The sequence below is a fragment of the Gopherus evgoodei genome, chromosome 11, assembly GCF_007399415.2.
Source record: "Gopherus evgoodei ecotype Sinaloan lineage chromosome 11, rGopEvg1_v1.p, whole genome shotgun sequence".
Lineage (NCBI taxonomy): Eukaryota > Metazoa > Chordata > Testudines > Testudinidae > Gopherus > Gopherus evgoodei.
Window position 1 is genome coordinate 75,528,596 of NC_044332.1, and position 21,605 is coordinate 75,550,200.

General features: G+C 44.3%; 1 protein-coding gene across 1 annotated transcript; it reads left to right on the plus strand.

Annotated features, from left to right (window-relative positions):
- The first annotated feature begins 19,148 nt into the window (after positions 1-19,148).
- LOC115659371 (uncharacterized protein F54H12.2-like) lies at positions 19,149-20,456 on the plus strand. The gene is made up of 2 exons (XM_030579373.1): positions 19,149-19,964; positions 20,124-20,456. Exons 1-2 carry the CDS (start codon positions 19,149-19,151, stop codon positions 20,454-20,456), a joined length of 1,149 nt encoding a protein of 382 aa, XP_030435233.1.
- The last annotated feature ends 1,149 nt before the right edge of the window (positions 20,457-21,605 follow it).

Below are 21,605 nucleotides of genomic sequence, written 5' to 3' on the forward strand. Positions count from 1 at the left end.
CCCTTATTTTTCACCCCAAAGCCTGAGTCAGTTGACGTCAGCTCTGAGACTTGCTGCTCTGGGTTTTTTTTACCAGTGTGGATTTACCCCTAGGCACCCAAATACCTTCAAAAATCTTCAAAACCTAAGGCCTTGCAACACTGAGCAGAGTAACACTTAAATACCAGTAAAAATCTGGGTCTTAGAAAACTAAGTCTCATTGCAAGTCAATGTCTACACTGCAATGTAACCCCAGAGTTCAAACTCAGGCTTAAGTCTAACTCCCCTTCCATCTACACACAAATCACACTAACGCAAGGCTCTGACCCAAGGTTCCAGGATTCCACAGAGCTGGATGGTCCATGCCTCAGTCAAGCTCAGATCAGGGTTCAAGCTTATTGCTTTTCAGTATAGATGCAATCCAACTGGACTCTTGCTCTTGGAGCCCACCAAAAGTATTCCACAATCCCACAGGCCAACTTTCTTTGTCCTCTGGACAGTCAAGTTTGGTAGAGAGTCAAGTTTTCTCACACCGTGCCACCAACAAAGGGCTGAAGCAGCCATATTTTGGGAAGGCACTAGGAAATCTGGGATATGAGTGGCTGGACTCAGGTCTGCATAGTGAAGTGTAGACATTGGAGTCCCAGGTTGGGACCCAGGTTTCAATAATTCCTAACTGGAGGTTACAAATGAATGCAGATGCTCAAGCCCTAGGTTAATAAACCCAGGGTCTCCTATCTCAAGTTTTACTAACCCTGGTCTTAAATGGCAGTGTAGACATGCCCTAAGTGCCTAAGGCTACATCTTCACTAGAAATGCTGCAATGCTTCTGTGTAGACACTCACTACAGCAAAAAGAGGGGTTCTCCTATTTGTGTAGGTAATCTACCTCCCTGAGAGGCAGTAACTAGGTTGATGGAAGAGTTATTCCATCGACCTAGTGCTGTGTACACCAGGATTAGGTCATCTTAACTACATTGCTCAGGGGTGTGGACATAGCTGGGTCAACCTAACTTTTTAATGCAGGCCTGGCCTAAGTCACTTTTAATAACAGGACTTAGGCTCCTAAGTCATGTCGGCACGTCTGAAAATGTGACCTTCCATCTAATTTACTATAGAAAACAGTGTGAACTGCAATATCAACATTATTAAACCTGCACTCCCAAGTGTAGCTTTGATGTCAGTAAGAATATATCTTGTATTGTTCCTCTGATCAATAACCTGGCATGCGCTGCCCCAGCATGGAGAAGTTTTTGCTTGTTATATATTATATGAGAGTCTAACAGCTTTGAGCTGAGCCTACTGTTACCAAAGCTTCCCTTCCCTCTCCCAGTAAAGCTGAGCAAAGAAAACAACCCCGGAAAATGAAAGATATGGAAGACCCACGAAAACCAGACTGTCATCATAATGTCTCTCTCCTGTCACAAATCCAACAGGTTAAACAGGCATTAAAAATCAATAATCCATGCCTGGCTGCTTAGCACTTCACCCAGAAGAGTTATACATTGGGTGGGTGAAGGAGGGATGAGAGGGATAGATATCCTTGGGAAAAACACAGAAGCAGATTTCCTTTCATGCTCTTAACGATAGGTTAAGGTCTTCACCCAGGTGCCTATTGCTCCTGCTAAGTTTGTCAGCCATCAAATAGTAATGAAAGCAAAAGCTCGCTTAAATAAGGAGAGCGAGCGGGAGCAATGGGAGGACAGAAAAAAGATTTGTGATGGAAAGCCGCACAGACGTTATCCAAGAGCTCAAGGAGCATATGGAAACATGGCAGTCACTCCCAAGATTAAAAACGTGTTAGAGCTCCCAAGATTAAAAAGAGAAGGAAGGGAAGGGGTACTGGAGTTGCAATGATCAGTTCATTACACTGGTTGGCAAGCTGTCAGGCCTGCTGTGCCACCGTTGATCGACCTTGGGAATGACCCCAGAAGGCAGGGAATGAAGGGGATGTGCTATAGCCAGACAAAAACAGAGTATCATAGGCCATGACAGGAGCTGGCTCCCACAGTTTGAAGAGAAAAGATCCCGCAGGAAGCAAGCAGCTCCCAACCAAGATACAGACATTTGCAATAACTGCCAAAGATCATGCAAATCTCAGACTGGACTAGTCAGTCACATGAGACACTGCAAATCATTTATATCATAGGCTGTAATTCCCACCTTTTCTCGCAGATGAAAGGATGCCAACGAGTTTTCTGGACACTCTTGATAGCCATTAGTGCTTGAAATACATGCAGCAGAGAAAAGGAGATCCGTTTGAAAAATCAAGGTCTTGAAGCCTCCTCAGAGTTTTTAATTTCACATCTCATTCTTTGCCTGACAATGCAGGATTTCGAGGGATGGATGAGTCCAGGGGAAGCACCGGCCTAGACAGTGAGAGAACAGAAGGGGAAAATTGTGCCAGCACAGAGTCCCCATCTTTGCAAAAATATATTCCAAGCCATCTAAAGTCCACAAGCCCTGACCTGTAATTGGGCTTTCTGCAGTGAACAAAGAAGGGCACTGGAAGGAGATGACCTGCTAGGCCTATGGACTCAGACTGAACCCAGACTGCTAAAATGAGGGCATTTCCGACTCCCTGCCTACACAGGGCTGATTTCCCTATAGGGGGAGGGCTAGCTTTAGTGGTTTGAGCATTGGCCTGCTAAATGCAGCATTGTGAGTTCAGCCCTTGAGGGGGCCACTTAGGGATCTGGGGCAAAATCAGTACTTGGTCCTGCTAGTGAAGGCAGGGGGCTGGACTCAATGACCCTTCACGGTCCCTTCCAGTTCTATGAGATAGGTATATCTCCATATATTATTTATTTTTTTATTATTTGTCACACACTGTGCCAGAATCACACCAACATAAAGTAGCAAGTCACGATATTCTTTGGCTGTATCAACAGAGTCACCAGCTGACTCCCACAGATGTCACCTGGGGAAAGAACTCAGGCCATCGTGCGCCGAAAACACAAGCCTTGCGCACCTGAGTGAAAGGAAAGTGTCCATTAATGACTGAAGGTTGGGGGGCTTTCATCCTCTCTGGAGGCCCGCCAGTAGAGGCTGTTGTCGTGGTAAGTGCTGAGTGAGGACACATTCCATCCATTGCAGGGCAATGAACACACGTGGTACGTTAAGATGTTACATTTGCCAACAAGGTGCCAGGATAATTCAGAGGGATATGGAGAAAAGAGAGAAGCAGGGATGGTGGATAAAGAATCCGGAGCCCTTCATGCCCATCCACTGCCAACTGAACTGCAGGTGTCTTCTTGACAGCCTGCTGGACACTGCTGACTGTAGGAGATGCTCACTCATACAGCCCTATAGGTTCCCGCTTCTTTCTCATCTCCTCTGGGACTCAGCCTGGGGTAGCTCCCCGTTCCCAGCAGCCTATAGTGTACGAGTGAGCAAGGAGTGAGGTGGAGCTGCTGGAGAGCAGGGAAAAAACAAACAGGTCAAAGGGGCAAAAAAAAAAAGACACTGGAAGAGAAGAGCATCAAAGGAGAGGTAGCAGCAGGTAGGTCAGGGCTGGGCGCTGGGTGCAATGGAATAGGGGGCAACTATCTGGCTGGGAATTTTAAGGAGGGCTCCAAATGCACAAAGGGTGGGAGCCACTGCGGGAATTAGACATAAATACAGGTCCATTATCTTCTCTTTAGTGGGGCAATTGCCCTCCTCCCTTGATGGATGCCCATTTGCCTGGGCATCTGTGGTGTTGTGGTCTCCAAGGGGAAAAGCAAAGAGACTCCATTTACCTTTAGACCTCATGGTCAATGTCCTTCCCAGGTGCCCCTCCTTTGCCTCATGCCAGCTATACTACAGATACTTGTCACGGGTGGGAGACCTGTTGTATTAATTTAGATGAAATAAGTGGGCCAAAGGTATTAGCGAGTTTTAAGAAGGGAAAAAAACCTTGCTTGGCAGTCTCTTAGAGGGCATTAAAGATGGCAATATCTGTCCTTGTGGGAGAAAGAGAAGAAGTTAGTTGAGATGGACTGGAGGCGTTGTTGTTAGTCTGATCTCGCTCCATCCCAGGTGATGTTTGGGATTCAGCAGGAGCCAGCAGAGCTGGTAGAGTCAGCTGGGTCTCTCATTCTGCTTAGCGCATCTCTCAGGATTAGAATTGAAGGGTCAAAATCCATGTGCATTTTATATAACAACCTGGTGTATGGATTGTGCCAGCTCTTTCTCAGACTCAAGGTCCAGAGTTTGGTCAAGAGACCAGAGGCCTAGCAAATAGTAATTAGTTAAAAGAAAGCTGGGTAAACAAATAATCTGTTTTGCTAAAATAGGCTAGGTCAGCAAATTGCCAGGTGTTGGAGCTAAGAACTAAATAATTGTGTCTTATTCAGAGTTGCAAATTGAACAAAGGATCCCTGTTCCTCTTGTGTCAGTCTCTTTTGTAGGGAACGTTTTTCCCATAGATCCAACCTTGAGTTTAGGAAAACTTGGCCCATGTCAGTATAAAATATGGCATCCTTCCATCTCCTTTCCCAGGGACCAATGCCTGCCTTAAGACTTAAAGGGGATAATCTTTATTGTCATATACTTTCACTGTTTCTTTGTTTTAACCCCTAGGAATGTACCTGGTGAACAATCAAAGGAGTTGCTCCATTCCTATGGACCCCAAATCAGAATTCAACATAGATATTTTATACTAATAACATTTTATCAAGGTATTCATTAAATGTTAACTTGCTAACTTGAGACCATGGGCGGAGACATTATGTAACCTTTTAACCATTGGCTAATGTGCTATCTTGTCTTGCTGCAAAACCTATCCTGGGATGTGGAACTGCCTACCCCATCCCTTTCCCCTGCCCATGGAAAATCTATACATTCTGTTGTAATCAATTGCTTGGCAGTGTCTCAGTAAAGCAAGGTGACACTCGGCCAGCGCTGTGTGTAATAAACTCCTATGCTTGGCCTCGACACGGTGTGGATTTATGTCCTTCAAGAATGATGAAGACCCAGGGTCCCAGGAGATGAGGTGACAGCCAGGCTGGTGAAACTCGCTCTGGTAGCCAATTTTTCTCTCCAAATTCTCTTTATTTTTAAGGACCCACAAAGGGAATGGGGAGTGGAATAGCCCATCCACTTGTGACTTTGTCCACCAGTTTAAGCTAGTTTCCAACACACCAGTTTTGGTTCACTCATTTTTGGGTCCATGCTTTTCTTGTTTACCAAGCATAATCTCAATGCAGTCCTTGAGTTATATCCCTAGGGCTTTTGGTTTGGACTAATTCAGGCTGTCTGTCTCCCTTACATACCATTTCCCATCAACATTTATTATTGTGACCTCTTATAAACTCCCACGTACTTTGTACAGTTGAGCTCGCAATGAGGGGCCATTTGAAGGCCCAGTTATCACGACAGACCCCACTCCTGAAACATGCAGCCTAGGAACCTGCCAGGGGAACTCTCTGCTCTGCTTTGGAAACTCCGCACAAATATATGTGACAGCTCCCGCTGCGCTCGAGGTGCTAATAAATAATTGACAGTGGATCCCAACACAGAAAGTGTCACCGCCACCTGTCAAGCGGCAGACATTTGGGAGATTTTTTTTAATCGCCCTAAAGCTACAAAAATAAAACAAGGCCCTGTCTCATCTGCTGACAGTGACAGATGCACCGCAGCATACAGCACCATGTGAAAGCAAAGGTCTGGAGCAGGAAGATTCTGGCTGCTGAGCGTGAATTAACATCCTCGCTGTTACTGTGTGGGTTGGTGTGGGGAGGGGAGGGGATTCCTTTGCAGTGGGATCCAGGCTGGCTTTTTGCCTTCAGACATTCTCCAAGGACCCAAACCGGTGCATTCTGTAGCTTTCTAAATAATCATCCGAGCAATATTGGCCTTGCCAGACCAGATCAGACCTGTGGGCTGTGGACTCCAGTATGCTGTTCCTAAAGGGAACCAAAGGTCTGATTCACCCCCATCGAAACCAAAGGAACTTCTGCCATTGATTGCAATGAGCCCCACACACCAGATCCCACCAGGCCGCCATCAAGTATGGGAGTTGTTCCCTGTAGATTTGGGAAGAACCAGCTCCTTGTCCTCCTTCAAATCCCTCCTTAAAACTTACCTTTGCCATGACGCCAACAAAACACTTGACAATGGGCAGCTGGCCTACTGCTGGGCAGCCCAATCATGTCTCATTATTTCCTTGTGCCCCTGCTTCAGTCTGTCTGTATCCACTTGTTATCTCTTCTCTTATACTTACATTGTCAGCTCCTTGGGGCAGGGACTGTTTTATGTTCCATCTGTAGAGCAGCTGGCATAATGGGGGTCCATGCCAGGCGCTTCTATTCACGACTGTAATTTACCTAATAAATATTAGTCATAATTTTTACTAGTGGTTAGAGCCCTCAGGTTGTCTGGATTCCACCACCTCTTCCACTGACTCACTGTGTCACTTAGGGTTTCCCAACCATAAAACTGGGGAAATAATACTCCATCAGCTTCATGGATTAGTTCTCTAGGGCCCCGCTGCTGTCAAAGTCAAGGAGAGCTGAGGGTGCCCAACATCTCACTGGAGACATCCAGCATCTTGCAGGATTGAGCCCTTTGTGGTTTTGAAGCTCCTTTGATGAGAAGCATCATATTTAAGAGCAATTATTAGACCAATCAATGAACGGGAGTTGTGGGTTCTCAGTACCACTCAGGATTTGATCAAGGTTTACTTGGTCCTGCCTTGGTGCAGGGAGCTGCACCTGATGTCTTCTCAAGGTCCCATCCAGCCCTACATTTCTATGATTCTGAGATTAAGGTCCCAGTCCAGTAAAGTAATTAAACATGCTTAATTTTAAGCACCTGATAGTCTCATAGATCTAAATGGGACTGTTCAGAGCAATCTAGGCTGTTCTGGATCAGACGTGTTGTACCTTGCTGCAGCTGGGGAGTAACCCACTGGCATATAAAGGGTTTTCTAAGGTGACAGAGAAATTTAAATTTAAAAAGAGAGTTTTTACTGAAGTGCAGAGTGGGTGTCATTGCTTTGCATTGCAAATTCCAAGCTAGCTGGAATGTCACCCATAATTTTTGCTAATGCAACCACAGAGCAAAAGACACTGTACATTCTCCATTGAAGCAATCTGTTTCCTCCATGTGTTTTTGTTTTTAAAAGGCCATCTTCATAACTCAGAGCATCCCGCACACCTCGCAGTTACCAAAAAGAACTTCCAGGAGGCTTCGAGTTTATCTTCTTTTATGACTAATGGATCCTTTATTTCAAAACCCTGCCCTGCACTCTACAGGACCAGGGGAAATACTGCAGCTGGAGGATGCTTTATAGAAAGGAAACCTCCGTGATGTTCACAAGCATAAATACTTAGGACACAGGCTATGGCCTCTCCCTCCTTTCAGCTCAGCACAAAATGTTTTGCTTCAGATTTAGTAGAGAGTCATGTTTAATGCAAAGGGTATCTTTGCAGCACTTTTTCAGCTGACAGATATCTGCTGGCTTCTTGTTGTTTCCTCCTCTGATTTAAAGCTGTCTTCACCAGTCAAATTTAGGACTATCTCATCCCAAGACAAGAGAGAGAATAAGGCAAGGAGGTGGGAAAAAGAGCTGAGTCATGTAGCACAGGCTGTCTCTCTGCGACCCACAGCCAAGGACACTGTATAATTACAATGGATGTTTTCTTGTTATATATTTTGTGATTGATTGGGAAAATGGCAAAGAGTCCTGTGGCACCTTATAGACTAATAGACATACTGGAGCATGAGCTTTTGTGGGTGAATACCCACTTCATCAGATGCATGTACAATATGTCTATTGGTCTATAAGGTGCCACAGGACTCTTTGCTGTTTTTACAGATCCAGACTAACACGGCTACCCCTCTGATATTGGGAAAATGGGGATCTTCTGTGTTGGACGTTTTCGTGCTCTGGAATTGTTGCTGCTTTCTTCCCTCCATCAGGATCAGCCATATTAGGTCATATATATGGTATATGTGCCTCCTGTGATTAATTTGCCCTGAATCATGTGTGTTATGTATAGCCTGAATGGGGTTGGTCATGGAATCCTTGGGTTGATCCTTCCTTCCAGCCACAGATAGTTGTTTAGGGTCCAGATCTCCCATGCATGGAAATAACCAGTGGAATTCTTCCATAGTGAGGAAGGTATTTGCCCATATGGAAGGAGTCAAGTATTCTGCCCACAGCACCTCTTGAGATCTAATGGACTTTGGGGGATGTGCCAGAAGCCAGGGGCCACCCTGCCATGTTAAGTTCAGCTAACCACCCCCATCTGACTTAGGGGAAGAAGCCAAGTGAATCCTTTGCCCCATCCCTTCCCACTCCAAACACCCAGAGCCGCATGTGGAGAAGCATACAGGCAATTGGGGAAAGGAGGAGAATACCACAGAAACAAAATTCCCCATTTATGGAGGTACTGCTCACCTGTGCACGTACAGAGGGAAGTGTGGGAAGCTGGGAAGGGGCCACCTTCCATTTCCTAATAGATGCTTTGCATTGTGGGTTTTAATACAGCACTTTAGCACATTTCAGCAGAGTCACCGGAATTTATTTATCGTCTATTTATTTTCACATTAGCAGCTTCCTCTGGGCTAGTTTCCTAGGGGACAGTGCTCTTACAAAGGCCGACATCTAACTGATGGGGAAATCTCACAGCTAATCAGGTCCCCAAGAGAAGGCTGCAGTGAGTCATGTCAGGGATGCCACAAGTAAAATATTTGTGCAGGGACACGCTTCTGTTTCTCTCAGCCTGCCAGGAGCTAGCCAGTAACACCTGGTGCTAGGCACCATGGGGACCACCGTTCACTAATCACGCTTGTCCCAGCAGAGCAGCTCCTCTGTGTGTGGGATAAGGAATAGGGATGGTGATCAGCGGGTAGCGTAGGTAGATTTACAGAAAGGCAAGTGCAGGTTTCTGTTAATTAAACCTGAAATGGCTGCTTCCTTGGTATGCCAGCGTGTGTGTGTGTGTGTAGGATATATGCTAAAAACAGACTGGCATAAGGTGGAACTGAGTCTTGTTGGCAGATATTTTACCAATAGCAGGTCACATTTAAGCCACCTATAGTGGAATATTTTAAAAGGAGCTTCTCCTTAAGTTGTTGCCAGCACAACATTGGACCTCATTCTGATCTGGCATGCACCTGTTTTACACCAAAAGAACTCAACTGATTTAACTGGAGTTACTCCTGATCTACTCACTTGCATTCACAATAACTATGTATGTGTGTGAAAACAGGAGGAAATTAAAATGATGGAACTAAGGGGCAGGTCTAATTTTAAAATGTGGGACTTTCCCACTCTGCAACCGACTTCCACTAAACTGTAATTGGAAAAAGTATATTATAAAAAAAATCTAGGTTAAGAGAACACTAAGGTTGCAAAGTCAAGCACTCAGAAGTTAGGAAATGCCATCGTTAAGGTTGAACATTCAGCCTTAATTCCTCCTCCCCCTATACTATGAGATCATCTTTAATCACATGATTAGATACTAAGCAGGGTTGGCTCTACAGTTTTCACCGCCCCAAGCAGCGCGCCAAATTGCCACCATGGGTGGCAGGGGCAGTCCATGTGCCCTTAGGGTGGCAGGCGCGTTTTCACAGTGGCGGTAATTCAGCGGCAGCTTCTATGTTGAGCTGAAGCCACCCCGGCCAGATAAACATAGAAGCTGCCACTGAATTGCCCTCACCGCAGAAATTCGCCTGCTGCCCTTACGGCACATGGACTGCCCCTGCTGCCTGGGGCGGCAATTCGGTGCGCTGCTTGGGGGCAAAACAACAGGGACTGCTGCCCTTTGCAGAATGCTGCCCCAGGCACCAGCTTGGAATGCTGGTGCCTAGAGCTTGCCCTGATACTAAGGTAGGACTTCTCAGTTAGATCTGGAATTTTCCAGTAGAATGCTTTTCAGTCAGAAAATGCCAGTTCAACAAAAGCCATGTAAAAAAAAATAGCCCAAACATTTTAGCATTTTCAGAACAGAACATTTCAATTTTTCATTTCAAAATGGCTTGTTTTAAAATTTCTTTTATAGTATAAAAAATAGTTTTCTAAAAAAATGTTGAAATTAGAACGAAACATTTGATTTTAGCAAAAGAAAATGTTTCAATTGACCTGAAACTAATGTGTGTGGGAGGTTTTTTGTTTTGTTTTTTAAATTCATTTTGCATGAAATTTTGAAATTTTCATTTCAGTTCCACTCCAGAACAAGAAAAAAATGGCAAACTCATGGAATTTTCCATGAAATTGAAAATCCAATTTCCTCTCAGCTCTATTCTCAATGATACACTCCTAAGAATTTTTTAACATGGGGGCAAATAGGATGTTTCACCTTACTTCAGTTTCAGAAATGGCTGACCTGTTTTTGCAGAATTTTTTCACAAAAAAAAAAAAACTTCAGCTTCAGGCAGAGACCCAGTATGGAAAATTTCAGCCCATATGATTAATTTGTCAAGATGATAAGTAAGTGAAAGCATGGTATGATAATAGGAAGTCTGAGGAATGATGAACTGTAGACTACATGGTACCATCTCCATCTAGAATTAAAGTCCATACAATGAATACCTTCTCTCTTTCTCTCTTTCTCTTCCATTCAGTTCAGCATGAGTTCCCTTAACACAGCCCACCTGCCTATTTTTCCTGTACCTATGAATAGCCAGAAGGCTGGGTATTTCAATCCCAACCGATCTCTACTGAGCAAATCGGAAAATAGCACTTCAATTTGCTGGTCCATAATCACCATAGGGAAACATAAGTCAGCCTTCATACACAGTAAGTACTGATGAGATTTACTGGAATTACAAGTTGTCTTTATGTACATGCTGGGAACAAAAGCCATGGCTGTGAATTCTTTTGCTGAAGGATATATACCTAGCATGTCGTTGGAGAAATCAGACACTTACAGCAACAAAATGTAGATAAATAACAAGAGAAGCATTCTTTCTTATAAGGCATATTTTTTTAACGGTGAGAATAATTAATCATTTGAACAATTTACCAAGGGTCATGGTGGATTCTCCATTACTGAGAATTTTCCAATAAGGATTGGATGCTTTTCTAAAAGATCTGCTCTAGGAATTACCAGGGGGCCTGTGTTATGCAGGAGGTCAGACTAGATCAGGGTTCGGCAACCTTTCAGAAGTGCTGTGCCAAGTCTTCATTTATTCACTTTGATTTAAGGTTTCGCGTGCCAGTAATGCATTTTAACATTTTTAGAAGGTCTCTTTCCCTAGGTCTATAATCTATAACTAAACTATTGTTGTATGTAAAGTAAATAAGGTTTTTAAAATGTTTAAGAAGCTTCTTTTAAAAATTAAATTAAAATGCAGAGCTCCCCTGACCGGTGGCCAGGACCTGGGCAGTGTGAGTGCTGCTGAAAATCAGCTCGCGTGCCGCCTTCGGCATGCGTGCCAAGGTTGCCTACCCCTGGACTAGATGATAACAATTGTCCCTTCTGGCCCTGGAATCTATTAGTCTATAGGCCTCTTGCAACAAATACAGTATTGGCCATGTGTTAAAGCATCCTGATTAATTTCCTAAGAAAGGAGCATGAGTTGTTAGTCGCCCAGGTTGGTGGATAATAACAGTGAGCACATTTGAGAGAGTCCTTGTTCATCTTCCAGCTAGTCAATTCTATTTCCAGCCCTGGAGGAGGATCACGGTGTTAAATCTTTCATCCGCCAACATGTATGTCACCAGAAAATACATTGGAATAAGAAGTTTGCAGGACAATGCTTCCATTCCACAAACCTCAAACATTATTTCCAGTTGCCGGGTTGTTTTTTGGTTTTGTTTTACTACTGTGACAGCTCTGAACGAAATCACAAAAATGAGAGGATGATGGACTGGGCCTCTCATTCCTTTCCATTTACTTCCTGACTGGGAAGCTGTGTTGCAAGACCCAAGCAAACACAGTTCTTCTGTACATTTGCAGAGGGCTGGTTCTGGTCCCAGATTTACGCCAGTGACTTTACTGAAGTCACAGACCCTCATCCTGCAAAGATTTACACATGTGCTTCACTTTACACACATGCATAACTTTATGCACTGTGAGTAGTCCCATTTTCCCCCACTGTCAGGCTGGAGTAATGGACTAGTGACCCAGGAATGTTCTTTCTCTCCTTTCCTCCTTAAGAAACTGTGTTGATGAACAATCTGTCTGATCACACAAGTCATCAGAGAATAAAGCACTATATGAGTTAGGAACATAAGAACGGCCGTACCGGGTCAGACCAAAGGTCCATCTAGCCCAGTATCCATCTACCAACAGTGGCCAATGCCAGGTGCCCCAGAGGGAGTGAAGCTAACAGGCAATGATCAAGTGATCTCTCTCCTGCCATCCATCTCCATCCTCTGATGAATAGAGGCTAGGGAAACCATTCTTTACCCTTCCTCGCTAATAGCCATTTATGGACTTAGCCACCATGAATTTATCCAGTTCCCTTTTAAACATTGTTATAGTCCCAGCCTTCACAACCTCCTCAGGTAAGGAGTTCCACAAGTTGACTGTGCGAGGGAGGGATGATAAATTGCTGAAAGATTTGCAAATTACTGAAGACTGAAAAAACAGTATAATTTAATGTTCTGCATTGATCTAATGATCCTGCCTAATATGCATACTTGGACTTTTCCCTGCTGGGTATTCATCAATGTATTATATATAATGCTTTTCTTTACCATTAATTGGTCCTTCCACTTCCCTTTTGAAGTCCTAATATATTCCATTAGCATTTCATCTCTGATTAAACATTTTAAGAAAATAAACAGGAACACATGATCACCACTTTCTAAAAGACAGCATCTATGAGGAACCTGAGGACTAATGGAGCTTAATGGTAATCTTAGGAAAGTTTCCAAGAAGTGGATTGTTAGTTTAGTCTGTAGTGAATGACTTAACTTTGTAGGATTGAATGAAAGGTCTATTTACTGAACTGCCTGGCGATAAGTTCTGAGCAAACAAGAATGGAAGAAAATTATGATGACGATAAATTTGATAACTTAGTATTATTTGTCCAGAAGAGCATATGATCTAAATTGACAGGAAAGAGTGTTATCGCTATTGTGCAGATGGGGAAGTGAGGCACAGAGAGACTAAATGATTTGCCCAAGGTCCAACAGGAAGAGTGTGTAAGAGCTGGGAATTGAACACCAATCTTCTAAGGCCTAAAGCAATGTCTTAACCACAAGGTACAATTCCTCTGAAGTGGAATAGGAATTATTTTATTGCTTTGTGCCTGTGAGCTCTCCACTCACCATCGGGAGCAGATTTTGCAGTTGCTAAGTTCAAGCAACTCATTAAACTTCCCAGTGCTATGAACCTGGACCAGTCCCTTATTTTCGAGGACTAATATTTTGCACTTGCAATAAGTTAAAGATGTAGAACAGCTATTATCCATGTTCCTAGCTCATTATTGTTTTTCATGCTCAGATTCAGAGCTGCCAAGCCCATCACGTTCCAAGCAGAGGGGATTTAGAGAGCAAAAAGCAGGGATTTAATACCACATTAAGAAGCTATTTATTGAAACAGTGAGATCCCGACTAAAAATTGGCATGTAGCAAAACTGACTGCATTCATTGCTTAAATGCACCACCTAACAAGTAGGTTTATCCTTTGAGTACAATGCAAATTCATAGCTCTGTGAACAGCGGAGGCCTAAACGACAAGTTGTTCCATTGAAAATCTAAACCATTTTCAAGGCTCTGGATTTTTGTTGTTCACAACAGGTGCGGAGAGATGAGTTCATAGTCCTATTAGTCAAAGCCTGTAAATGTTTTTTTTTCCTAGTTAGTGTCAAAAATCTCTCACTGTATATAATGTGCAATAAAGAGAGAACAATACAAAGGATTATCATTACATTTGTATCACAACACCTAGAAGCCACAACTGAGAACAGGGCCCTATTGTGCTGACTGCTGTGAATACATGTAGTAAGAGACAGTCTCGAGCCTACAGAATTACAGTTAGAACTGGGCAGGAAAGCTGCAAAAGCATTAGAGATTTCAAAAATTCTCTCTCTCCACACTGGGAAACTGGGAACTTTCAACATTTTTTGCAAAAGAATAGAGAGAAAGAACAAACACAAGACCTGCTCTGCAATAGCCAGGGGGTGAGGACAAACATGTGGGATGATGGAGACCAACGCTCAAGATGCTGCTTTGCCTGTTTCAGCCAAGGGAGTTGATCCTGAATCTCCCCCCTGCTAGCTACATGCCCTGACATCTAGGCTATTCTAGTGGGTGGGGGGTCCCTCATTTTGATCAGAAGTTCCATCCTGGACCTGAGCCACCTTTCTCGCCCAACATAGCAGGTTCTAGTGAAAAATTTCTGTTTTGATTAATCAGCCTTTTTTGACAGAAAAACTATGTCATCCAAAAATTGCTGGCCTCCACTACGGAATTGGAAAAGGCAGGCAAAAAGTGGGGAAGCTGCTCCATTATTTTAAAGGCCAGATTCCGATCTCATTTGCCCCAATGTGGCTACACGGTGCTTCAGTGGAGTTACTCCAGATTTACTCAAGTGTCACTGACAGCAGGGCTGTGGCTCAAGGGTTCTGCAGCAAGGCTACCTTGGCTCTGGGGCATATGTGTTGCATTTTCTAGTCCCTTTTCTCCTGCTGGAGAACAGGTGTATTTAAAGTAGTTCTGCTTATGCGGTTAAAGTTACTCTACACCACAAAATATAAAAGATTGACACAAGTCTACCTGGCCTTTCTGCTCCCTCAACTTTGGCTGGGATCAGTTTAACTCTCAACTTATCTTAATCAGTCTTCAACCATATCTACTGCCTAACCTACCCCCACCATGCCCCCTACGCCAAAGGGACCGGAGGAAGTAGTATGGAACTGACTGTGCCAATATTCGGCCACCTTGGGATTCTCCTATCCCAGAGGAACTCCCAAAGGAGCCATTCAGGCAGCATTCTCTCTGCAACTGCCCGAGCAGCCAGAATAGGTGGGAAAGAACCTGGCGTAACGATAGGCCTGTATTTTAACCCTCTACTGCAATGAATTGTGTGGAATTTCCCTCTTGCGGGAAATGATGATATTTCAATATTTGTCTTCCTCCTGAATCGGGATAAAAAGTTGAACTATTGCAACTTTTTGCAAAATGGAAAGTTCAAAAAATTTTCTACTGGGAAATGTTGAAACGTTTTGTTTTGAAGTAGTTTGACTTTAAACTACATGGGCCTGAGCTGCCACAGTGCCTCATGGGAGTTGTAGTTTGGATGAGCTAGGTCATGCTCCCCAGCTGACTACATTTCCCATCATGCACAACAGCCATGGGACTCCCATGTCCTGTGGTGACTCAGTCTGGGGAGAAGGGGCAGTGCATTGTGGGGTATGTAGTCTAGGCAGGGAGTTCTTACCAGCAGGGGAGCATGAATTACAACACCCATGAGGCATCACAGCAACTCAGGCAAATTCAGATTAATGTTTACCTGAGTAGTATAAGGGCCCTACCATCAATCAAACCCTAACCCCGCCCCTAACCCCGCCCCTTGACCCCTCTAGTCCCTCCCACCTGTCACCGGAAGTCCCACCCTATGGGGGTATTACTTCCGGGGTCAAGATGGCCACATGACCGGAAGCAAAGTGGGTCATGTGACCCCTCTAAGAACTCCTCCCACCACCCTCTACCAATCAGGAGGGGTTTCCTCCCGAAAGGACCACCCCAAGAGGAGATTTGACCAATCAGGGCAACTTCCGGGGGCGGGTGACCTATCTAGAAGTGGGTCATGTGACCCCTCTAAGAACTCCTCCCACCACCCTCTACCAATCAGGAGGGGTTTCCTCCCGAAAGGACCACCCCGAGAGGAGATTTGACCAATCAGGGCGACTTCCGGGGGTGGATGACCCCGTCTAGAAGAGGGTCATGTGACCCCTCTAAGAACTCCTCCCACCACCCTCTACCAATCAGGAGGGGTTTCCTCCCGAAAGGACCACCCCGAGAGGAGATTTTGACCAACCGGGGTGACCCCTCTAAGAACTCCTCCCAAGGCCCTCCGCCAACCCGAGTGCAGCACCAATACCCCATAAGTACCAGCGCCGAACAGAGGAGGCCATTTTTCTTACCAAGGACACGTGTTTTAGAAAGCGTGGAAAGGCTGCTCAGAGGAAAACATGGACTCCTTTACCACCCCCGTTAGAACTTCGGACTTTGTTTTGGACCCAAGCACCATACTTATGTGGCGCAGGACCTACACCAGCGACAGTTCTGAGGAGGAGGAGGGAACGATCGAGAGGAGCCCTTTGGCCGACCAGTTGATGGATACGTCGGAAACCGACCAGAAACCCCTCGTGAGGCACCCTGAGGAGCCTGATGACCTCTCTTTGTCCACCCCCTCAGATCGCCGCTTGGGAGAGTCACCGGTGGACAAGACAAATGGAAAAGATGGCGCTCAGGTAAATGAATGATTAAGAAATGGCGGTAGAGGAGGGGGTGGGTAATGAAGCTAGGAACCGGGGGTTTGCATAAATTAAAAAAAAATCCCAGCAGCTGGGGTACTTACTTACTCTGTTTCTTTTTCTGAAAATTTTTCAGGAGCTCGACGATGCCTTTCTGGAGGCCTTTAAGAACTTGCGCGTCAGCTGTTTTTACTGCTATCCGAGAGACAGATCTGAAGCCGAAAATCACAAAATGGAAGAATGAAACAGCTCAGACTCCCTTATGGAAGCAGTTAAGGCGTCCATTTTACAGGCGGCTGTAAAAGATCATGTTAAACCAGGCAATTAATAAAATGTATTTAAATGTGTCAATATGAGCGTGTCCCCTTTTATACTTGTGGTAGTAAAAGACGGTACCAGTAACAGTCATGTCTACACCGACAGCTCTGTTAAAGAAAATATATTACAATCCCAGGGAAGTTGGGAGCTTTGGCGGAGTGAACCCTCTTTTTCAAGTGGCCAGAAAGCATAGTAAAACTTTAAATAGAAGACAGGTAACAGCTTGGCTTTCAGACCAGGATGCTTACACTTTACACAAACCAGCTCGAATACATTTTAAAAGAAACAAGACTATTGTTTCAGATGTGGATGCACAGTGGCAGGCAGATTTGGTGGATATGCATCAGTTCTCCAAACACAACAATGGCTTTAAGTACATCTTAACAGTGATAGACATTTTATCCAAATATGCCTGGGCCTTATGCCTAAAAGACAAGACAAGTGGTGAGGTATCCAAGGCCTTTAAAGCTATTTTCAGCGAAGGTCGCGTGCCTCAAAAATTACAAACCGATCGGGGGAAAGAATTTTTAAACAAACCTTTAAGTGGACTGTTAAAGCAGCATGGGGTTCACCATTTTCTTACTAATAATGAAGTCAAAGCAGGGGTTGTGGAGCGATTTAACAGAACTTTAAAAACTAGGATGTGGAGATATTTTACAGCCCATAACACCTTTCGCTACATTGACGTCTTACCTGACTTTATAAAGAGTTATAACCAGAGCTTTCACAGGACTATACGTACCAGACCCATAGATGTTAACCCTTCAAATTCTCTGAAGGTGTGGAAAACGGTTTACGGAGACAGTTTTAAAATAAAACAGGTTGTTCCCCCTTTTAGAAAAGGCGATCACGTGAGACTATCTAAAACCAAAGGCGCTTTTGAAAAAGGTTATGAACAGACGTTTACCGATGAGATATTCATAGTGGATGAAGCCTTAACCAGGGGCCGAAGACCTGTATACCGATTAAAAGATTATGAAGGTGAGGCAGTTACTGGATCTTTTTACCCTGAAGAATTACAAAAAGTAAACCCCAAACGAGACAGGATTTACAGGATTGAAAAAATTCTAGCGGAGAAAGGAAAAGGGAGAAAAAAACACTTACTGGTAAAATGGTTGGGTTGGCCTGATAAGTTTAACAGCTGGGTGGAAGCTTCTCAACTCTGTGACATTTAGAGACAAACCAAAGAGAGAAAAAAAAAAAACAACAATTCCTCCTGCAAAGACAGATAGAAGAAAAAATAATAATGAGCGACGGAGGGTTTTACATCACTTTGCCCAGCAATGCCAGCTCTGCAGTTTTTCCCCAAAACACCATCTCGAACTTTACAATACGGCTAATTAAGCCCTTGGATCTCCCAGGTGCCTGGGAGGTGGGGTTAGTGGAAATACAATACCCGCACAGCTGGAATACTATCAATGAAGACACCCCTTTTGAAATTACCTTTGAAGATACGAAGTGGAATTTCATCCTACGACGAGGTTATTACTCGACCATACCTGAATTACTGGAGCATATGAACAGCACCATGGCTCGTCACCAAGGACCGCCTGAGATGGTCATGAACTACGACCCTGTAGGTAGAAAAGTGAGACTTAAATCTACCAATTTTAACTATGGGTTTTCTACTGGCGGGGAACTAGCTAACATTTTGGGTTTGGGCCCAAAACGCAATGTCCAAAAATTTTCCTTCTCGGCAGACATTACAGGGGGTTTTAACTCCTTGTATCTGTACACGGATATTGTAGAACACCAGTTTGTGGGGGACTTTTCTGTTCCCCTGTTACGCTGCGTCCCTGTCCAAGGAAGGAACAATGAGTTTGTTACCATCACCTATGATAAACCTCATTACGTTCCTGTTAGTAAACACCACATCGACACCATTACCATTGAAATAAAGACAGATCAGAACAGACATGTCTCATTTCGCTTCGGCAAGGTGATCATCAAGCTGCATTTGCGACCGCGGAGAGAGCGAGGTTTCTAAAAAGCAAAAAAAAACACTATTATGGCGATCATAAAAAATTATGGCGACCCCACCATCTACAGGAACTATTACAAAGCCCAGGCTGGATACGCCCTTCCTGGATATCATGGGGCCCCCGTGATGTACGGGGCTGGTGTGGGTGGAATATTTCGTAGCCTCTTTCGAAAAGCTGTACCGCTTTTGAGGAGGGGGCTAGAGATTATTAAGCCCCACGTAAAAACCGCCGCTCAAAACATAGCTAAAGATGTGGTAGGTCATGTCTCCCGTGCTGTTCTGGAGAAGGTGGGGAATACAGCTTCACAGGAAGGATCAGGGCTGATGTACATTAAAAGGAGGAAGAAAAGAAAGAGAAATACGTCATACCCGAGACGCACAGGTCCCCCAAAACCTTTTAAAAGAAGGGCTTTGACACGCAGAGCCGGCCATAAACGAAAGTCCAAGAAGCAGCCTGGGCAAAAGAGGAGACGCGCTCTGCCTGGTAAAAGAGACATATTTTAATCAATATGGCTTTTGTTCACTGCGGGTCTGAAGAGTGCACCAAATCCGAACTAGACTTGTTTCAAATAGCCCCTACGCAGACCAGCATCGAGAAAAGCATTTACATCGAGGTGCCACCTCTATCGGCCGTTACGGAGTCTGCCCCCATTGACTTTTTTATAGCAGGGAATGGCATAGATTATATGGATTTAAACAACACGCTGCTTTACCTGTGTTGCAAGATTGTAAAAGGAGACGGAACTGAACTTGCTGCGGACGCCGAAGTGGGCCTGGTGAATTACCCCGTGGCCTCTATTTTCAGTCAGTTGGATGTTACGCTGGGAGACCGCCTTGTAAGCCAAAGCAACAACTGTTACCCTTACAGGGCCTTTATAAAATCAGTGCTCAATTACAGCGATGACACCCTCGCCACGCAATTTTCTGCCGGCCTGTTTTACAAAGACACTGCTGGACAACATGAAAAAACAGAGTTGGATGGAGAGAATCTAGGGTTTGTGAAGCGTGCAAAGCTGACGGCCCAGAGCAGAACGGTAGAGCTGCTGGGCCATCTACACAGTGACCTGTTTTTTCAAGAAAAACTTTTGTTAAACGGAGTGGATGTGAAAATTAAACTGACACGCAGTAAAGACGCCTTCTGTTTAATGGGCAGTGCGGCTGAAGGCTTTAAACTGCGCATTGTATCAGCGTCCCTTTTTGTGAAGAAAGTACGGGTGGCCCCGGGTGTCCGTTTGGGGCATGCAGAGGCCCTGCTTGCCGCTAATGCTAAATACCCCGTGGACCGTGTGGGAATGAAAGTGTTTAGCATCCCTGCAGGCAGCAGGGTCAGTAACCAGGAAAACCTGTTCTTGGGACAGTTACCCAAAATGCTTGTCCTAGGATTTGTGGATAACGATGCCTTTAGCGGCAGTTACACTAAAAATCCCTTTCATTTTAAACATTACGATATTAATTTTGTGGCCCTGTATGTGGATGGTGAACAGGTACCGACCAAGCCTCTGCAACCGGACTTCGAGGCAGGACGCTGCGTGAGAGAATACATGAATCTGGTACAGACAGCTGGTAAACACATGAAAGATCGTTCTCTGTTAATCGACCGTGAGGAGTTTGCACAGGGTTACACCTTGTTTGCCTTTGACCTGTCTCCCGACCAGGAATGCGCAGATCACTATTCCCTGATTAAAACTGGGAACCTGAGAGCAGAAATACGGTTTGGAAGGGCTTTAACGGTTACCGTCAATATGATTGTGTATGGAGTTTTTGACAACGTCATAGAAATAAATCAAAGAAGAAATGTTCTGTTTGACTACATGTGAACATGGACACCGTGCAGCTCTCACGTGTCTTATCAACGGATCCTTACACAAAAAAGAATTTTTTAGATGTGTTCCCTTGTGATTGGCTCCCTGGAAGCAAGCTGTCTCAGAGGCCCGTAGGTTTGGTGGTGAACACGCATCCACACAACCAACCGGGTGAACACTGGCTCGCCCTGTATCTGGCGGAGCATAACCATGGAGAGTTTTTTGACTCATATGGGCAACCCCCGAACAGTGTGTTGTTTCCTAAAAGCATTATGAAATTTTTAAACAAAAATGCCACAGACATGGTGTTTCACAATAGACAATTACAAGACCCCCGCTCCGTCGCCTGTGGCTATCACTGCGTGTTTTTTTTACATCATCGTAGCAAGGGTTTATCTTTTGACCGGATTTTAAAATTGTATTCTGACGACTTACTGCAAAATGACCGGATGGTGATAAATTTTGTAAAAAATAAATTTAAATTTTTGGGCATGCCTAGCCTTGCTCAAAACATGTTTCAACAAGCCCAGACATGTGTATCTTGTAATGATTTTTATAGCCATGTTACCCAATAAAGCACCCCAGGTTAGGGGTTTAAAGAAATTGATGTTTGTCTGTTTTTTAAATGACCAATTGAAAAAATTACACAGATTTTTTTAAAAAAAAATCTAGAAATGTTTTATTTAAAGCAAAACATTACAAGTTTTAAAATTTTTAGAATGTGAAAAACGTTACACACTGAGCCATTGGGCTCTTTTAGCCAATCTTTTTTTTTTTTATAGGGCAAAAAAGGGGTCACGGATTCCTGATCCACCCCGGTGTCAGCAGTCGAGGCCTTGAGGCGTTCCAAAAGGTCTCTGTTGGCTGCATTGCCCATGACAGAAGATGGTACGTTCAGTTCCGCCATGGCATTCATAAACACATCCCATCCTTTAGGTACACGTTTGCTAGGTACAGAGCGAGTTTGGGTGACAGCCCTGACTAAGTCAAGCATGTTAGAACCATTAACCACAGAGCCTTTGTACACAAAAGACCCTTTATCATTCCATGAAGAGAGATTTTTATCCTGCCCCAGTTTATTTAGCAATACTATTGCATTTTTTTTATAACGCTTATTCACATTATCCAGCACCTCCTGAGCAACAGAGTCTGAGTTCTTTGGTG